This window comes from Sesamum indicum, linkage group LG11 (assembly GCF_000512975.1).
Source record: "Sesamum indicum cultivar Zhongzhi No. 13 linkage group LG11, S_indicum_v1.0, whole genome shotgun sequence".
In the NCBI taxonomy this organism is placed as follows: Eukaryota; Viridiplantae; Streptophyta; class Magnoliopsida; order Lamiales; family Pedaliaceae; genus Sesamum; species Sesamum indicum.
In genome coordinates, this window is record NC_026155.1 from 3944619 (window position 1) to 3951145 (window position 6527).

Consider the following 6527-nt stretch of genomic DNA (forward strand, 5'->3'; position numbering starts at 1 on the left):
CTCATTTCTATGCGGATCGCTGATCTATCCGCCAACTAATTGATCGTGTGGAGCTTTCCGGCGCGTCGGAGCTGCTTCCCTGCGGCCTAGATTGATTCGCGGCACCGTCTCACGCCGAGAGGCAAGGTTAATTAAGAGCGGAATGGAACAAACAGAGATCTGGGTTTCCAAATATGTGGAAATTTTGCCTTGGCCTTTTCCAGTTAGAGAGAGAGAGAGAGAGAGGAGAAATAGGCAATCCTTTCAACCAAAGTCGCATTTTCCAAGTATAACTTGCGACATACTTCAAATTCGGTGTGGTAGGTAGCACCATAGCAGTAATGGGTAGATGAGTACGTGAGCATATTTATTAATTATTATATTACCCTTTTTATAACAATTTCTGAAGGCTTATAAATTAAGTTCTCCTATCATCGATGCCTTAATTTAGTGAACAATGTGTTTTAGTTCTATCAGATATATATAAGTATTTGTCTTATTTTATGTAAGTTATGAAAATTTATTTACATTCTTATTGATATATTGATTGAATCGATGTAATATTTTTTTAAAAAAATAAAATTTTACTTTATCATATATAAATATGAATTAAATTAAATTAGATTTATTATATTTTTATATATAAGAAACTATCATCCATGTTTAATGTAAAATAATAAAACTAATGAAACTCTTTTGAGATATTAATATAGTTCTTAATCGACGGATCGCACTCGATGTGTTTGTTAATTTAATTTTTTTTATTATATTTATTTAATTAAACAAAAAATATTGAATAATTAATCAATATTGATGAAATAAATCAATTAACTTTTAATGAGTTAAATAGAAAAATTATGATAAATTCATTAATTAAAAGATATAGTTATTTAAATAAAAAAAATAAGTTAAGTAAAGTAAGGCTATTTTAAAAATTCTAAATTTTATCTGCCAAAATAGTTACTCTGATCCCCTCACACTTAATAAATAGTATAAATTGAAATCCATGATTATTTAAAATTTAATAATCGAATATACATTCCGTACTTTAATTTGATATAAAAACTTAACTCAAGCGTAATGTTTTTGTAAAATTAGATCAAATAATTAAATTAATTATTTTTAAAAATACTGAATATAAATAAATAAATATTAAAATAATACAATATTATTAAATAAAATTAATAATATTTTTAATATTGTAAAAAACTCGAAAACAAAAAATATATATATGGAGATATTGTGAATATTCTTCCTCCCTTTATGCTTTTATTTTTTTGTTTTTGTTTTTGTATTTTAATTCTTTTTTGCTTTATTCTTTCTTGTCATGACTTAATAATATTCATTCCCTTTTTTCTTGCAATTGTTATATTAGCCATGAAATGTACTTTGTGCACGTGTGGCTGGTCCAAAAGCTAACTCCACCTCAATTTTGAAAAAAAAAAAAAAAAATTCCATCATTTTTCAAGAATTATTGTACTTCCCAAAATTTGATATAATTATACGTAAATCTTCAATAATTTAAAAAATCTTTTCATTAGTCAAAATTTTTTAAATTTGGTGATATTAGCTAAAAAAAATTAAACAAAAATGCATATTTAATCCCAATTAGCTTATTATTAACTTATTGTAGTTCAGATTAAATATTTTCTAATCAAAATACTTTTATATACCTTCTCATATACATTATCGTGTGACGACTTATACAGATGGTTTGATTAGAAAAACTTATTTGCCCTACCGTAGGTCAGTAATAAGCTAATTGGAGGTAATATAGATTTTCATTCAATTTTTTTGCTAATACCAACAAATTAATCAGTGGTACTAACGGTAATTTTTTAAATTACAGAAATTTACATATAATTACACTAAATATTATAAAAGAATAATATAATATATATATATATATGTTCTAGTAAGGTAGAGCTAATTCAAGTGGTTTTAATTGAAATAATATATGCCCTCATTTTTATTTTAAATTAGAAAAATAAAAGTAAATGTTGAATTTCGATATTGAAATTTGAACCACTTGATCATCTATGGTACGCAAACATTATTGTAGCTATTACTGAATAAATCTACATATTTTAAATGTTCTCAAGAACGTGAATCATATGAAATTTGACAAAATAATTAGATAATATAGTAAATATATACCATATATTGGTTTTTAATTATGATAGATATGGTTCAATGTATAATTGGATGGCCGCATATCGAGGTGGCTAAGCGTCTTCTCTTTTTCTTTTTAAAAGTATTTTTAGGAATATATATTTTTTAATTAATATTCTTAGAATAAATTACAACTGGCTCCCCATAATTTGTCATAATTAGAAACACTCATTCGTTGTTTGAAAAATTATAAATCTTTTTAAAAAATAATAATCGTCTAACAAGTACCCGCTCGTGATAGCTTATTGTATAGGGATATTTGTTAGACGACTTTATATTCAGAGGGGTATTTTTATAATTTTTCAAACGATGAATGAGTATTTTATAATTATGACAAATCTTATAAGCCCGATTTGTAATTTATCTATATTTTTATGTAAATTTATGTTTAATTGAATTAACAAATTGATTTGATACTTCATATCTTTTAAGTAAATTTTCTAAAAATAAATTCTGGTTCTGACAATGGAGACTATGCCTTTTTAAGAGAAATTATCATAGTATTTGGATTCGTATTCTAAGTGTTTTGTGGAGATAGCGAGAGAAAAGTAAAGATAAATAAGTATGTGTTAGAAATAGTATATATGTTTGGATTTGTTTTGTAGATAATTTAAAATAAGTATTGTATTTTTAATATTGTACGTTGAGAGATAAAAATTACTTTCTTATTGTCAAATCATGTCTTTTATATATATATATATTTATGTATATATTTGTATATATATGTATGTATTTACGGCAAAATAGTTAAAAATATCCGGATAAAATATTTTTGTATAATGGCAAACATTGAGTATGTTTTAACTCATCCCAAAAATAATTTGAAAATGAAAATAAATATAGTATATAAATTTTGAAAATCTTTGAAAAATAATATGGAAATTAATTTTCAATAATATTTTTCAGCGACATATTTTCTTGATAAAAAGCAAAATTATGTAGCGAAAAAAATAATAATTTTTGTTGGGAAAAAGAAAAACATTTAGCTTACAACATAAAAGATAGAGTAAATTACATCCGATACTATTTGAGTTTAATTATAATCACACAAACTTCCCATATTTTTTGTGAAATTATAGGTGTGCACCTCTTGGCAAACTATTATTGTAATGTAAACCAGGGGTATTGTGCAAAATTTTACTACTAAATAGAGAACGTATTTATAAATTTATAAAAAATAATTTTTTTTTACGTAATTAGACCTAACCTCATAATATATCGGTATAAATTTACCCTAAAAAGTAAGCACTTATTTGGAATTGATGATGTGGATATTTCAACTTTTTCAACAAAGAATAAAATCGCGAGATATAAATATAAATAAAGAAATAGGTATTTGTGTATAAAGTCTTGCCAAAATATTTATGGGCCATTTGACCAGACCTTACGACCGGCAATTAGTGGCTGGTTCACTTTTAGGGTGGGACTGCGTAACAGCAGCAATACGATAGATGTACTTAAGAAAAAGAAAAAAGTACAATTTTTCGTGCCACAATTTTTCACTTTTCATCCTGTTAATTAAGAAATTATCATTTTTAATTCGATATCTTTTAAACTCGTCAAACCTTTTCGTTAGATATTTTAACTGAAAAATGCCATGTATTTAACAGGGGTGTGCATAAATTGATTTAATCGGCCGAATGATCCGAACCGAACCAAAATTCATCTGTTTTTTTTTTTTAAAAAAAATTCGGTTCAATTTTTTGATGATCGGTCGGTTAATTGAATCGAACCGAAAATCAATTTTTTAAATTTTATATTAAATAAAATATTTATTATATATATTATATTATATTTATATATTAATATTAATATTATAAATATATATTATTATTAATGTACACTTGTGACTTGTACTATTAAATTAGAATTTAATTTTGGTATTTTGATATTTGTATTTTTAGATAAAATTGAAAAAATATCACAATTATTTATATATATTATTTAAAAAAAATATTTTTTTTCGGTTTTTTAAACAGAAAAAAAATGAACAATTTTGATTTTTAACTGATTTAAACAGAAAAAAACCGAACAATTTTGATTTTTAACTGAACTGAACCGAACCGAACCAAATTTTTGGTTAATCCAAAATTCGGTTCGATTCGGTTAACCGGTTTGCACACCCCTAGTATTTAGTATGTAGCTATCAGAACTTTTACACTTTTTATCTCATTGGTTATGAGATTATCACTTTTGCTCATATATTAAAAAGTAATATTTCCGGTCCATGCATTTAGCGACCACATGAGAAAGGTGTAATGGGATCAAAAGTGTTATTTTTTTTTTAAAAATTATGGAATTAAAAATAAAAATTTCATATCCACCATGGTCAAAAGTGAAAAGACCATAAGTTAAAGGATGGAAAATGTTATTTCTAAAAGAAGAAGAAGAAGAAGAAATTATTCAAAATATGGAAGGTTTCTTGAATGTTTGTTTAAGTAATATCTATCTAAACCAAAATATACTATTCAAAACATAATTCTAAGTTATGAGTGATTGAAAATAAAAGTAAAGAGTGAAAAATATAACGAACTTTTTGTAATTTCAAAAAGATGAGGGATTGAATTAGTAATTGTACTAATTTTTTGGGAAAAAAATTATAATCAACCTTAAAAATAATGTACTCTCTCGAGAGGATATTGTGATTGAACAACTTTAATGGCAGAAAATATTGCAAGATTAAAAGGACCTAAATGTTAATAAAAATAAATGAAGCACTAGATAATAATTCTCAAGTTAATGGACTTTATATCTAATGCCAGCCTGAAGGACCTAAATGCAACCTTTTCAGATAGATAGGGTGGCTGGAAAAATTATACAGATAGACAGTAGGGTTCTATCTGTAATTATATAATCTTCACTGACAACTAACTACTCTTCATTGTGGGGCACTATTGTTGCACTACAGATCACAATACCAATGGAGGGGCTATGAGTTCAAAGACATCAACAATTACATGAAAACCCCACCAATTATGATCAAATTATAAAAATGGTCCCATTATTTAAATAATTACAATGCCACCTCCTATAGTAAATATTCCATTTCATTATACTGACATCTCCTAGCATTCATTGTAATAGAAACAATACAAACTGGGGTGTCAGACTAAATATTCAGGCAATAAAGAGAATCTCTGTAATTTAACCATAATTGAAGGAGTGAGAGTGTAATTATCAGTAACAAAAAGAGTTCTCTTTGTAATCTTCCAGAATCCTGTACATTGTATATTGTAGAAACAGTTCTATAAACAAATATTCAGTAAATACAGCAAATACATCACTATAAGCCAATCAAGGCAGAAAATTTAATGACACTTACTCTATTCCATGAGATCATCAACTGAAGCATTGGACGGCTTTTGATATGAGCGCGCAGTAAACCCGGCATACCAAGCAACTCTCATCAGCTGCACCCCAAGAACCAGCACCCAAAAGCACACTAATCCCCTGATAGCATGCACCATCCATGACGGTGCACCGAGCTCAGGTCCCAGCTTCAGCCCTCTCATTAGCTGCAATAACCGGTATGCCTCGTAGACGACAGGAGTCACTAACCATACCGGTGACTGCCAGTGCCACGTTAGCATCTCTGTGAGCATTTGCACCGATAAAAGCAGAATGTAAGGACCTAATAGAACTGCAAACGAAATGAATGGCAGCTGAGGCTGAATGAATCCTTTATGAGAGGCTAAAAGCATTGCCAGGGGGACGATAAATCCCATTACATTTGCTACCATGTTCCAGAACTGGTAACTGGCAGGCGGTTTGCTGCTGCAACGTTGAGTGCTGTTGTTTGGATGAGCAGTGGCATCTGATATGAGCAGAAAAAGGGACGCGCCGAGATTGAAAATGCAGTCTAGTCCTGTGAGGGAGAGAAGGCTGGCTATGCTGGGACCGAGGAAAATAGATGATATAGGCAGCCACAAGGTGGGAACAACTCCGGTGACTAAGAGGAGTGCTGGGCCAAGAAGCCATAGAGGCCGTCTCAGGTACTGGAAAGGTAGGTTGGTTGAATCCACATTCTGCTTGGTCTTAGTAATTGAAGCTTCTGCTGGCTCGGCAGAAGAATTCATGGTTTCAAAGATATTGCTTGTTTCTTTCAGTAATGTTCCTTCATTCTCAGGAGCATATGTTATTGGAGCAGGTTCCCATGGGGATGTATTTGCATAACAAATGGCACGACGGTTACTACTGAAACATGGTATATTCCTTCTGCTGAGTAGATTATGAGATTTCCATAACTTCATGCTGTTATGATGCAATCGAGAAACAGTAACTACTGGAATACCAGAGGGGAGCTGGGTAACTGATGCCATCCCTACTTTCATGAAATGAAGCTTGCCAAAGGTTGGAATTAAGCTTCAAATTACCTG

General features: G+C 28.9%; 2 protein-coding genes across 2 annotated transcripts in view; both read right to left on the bottom strand.

The window, feature by feature from the left end:
- LOC105173314 (vesicle-associated protein 1-1) overlaps nt 1-270 on the bottom strand; it is a gene marked incomplete in the record, with an annotated part of 3131 nt that extends 2861 nt beyond the window's left edge. Inside the window, 1 exon segment of the mRNA XM_011095014.2 lies at nt 1-270. Coding sequence (XP_011093316.1) covers nt 1-5 — 5 coding nt within the window.
- The window catches only part of LOC105173315, a 2770-nt gene continuing 1563 nt past the window's right edge, over nt 5321-6527 (bottom strand). Inside the window, exon 2 of the mRNA XM_011095015.2 lies at nt 5321-6524. Coding sequence (XP_011093317.1) covers nt 5475-6482 — 1008 coding nt within the window. The 5' untranslated portion in view covers nt 6483-6524 and the 3' untranslated portion in view covers nt 5321-5474. The remainder of the gene's footprint in view (nt 6525-6527) is intronic.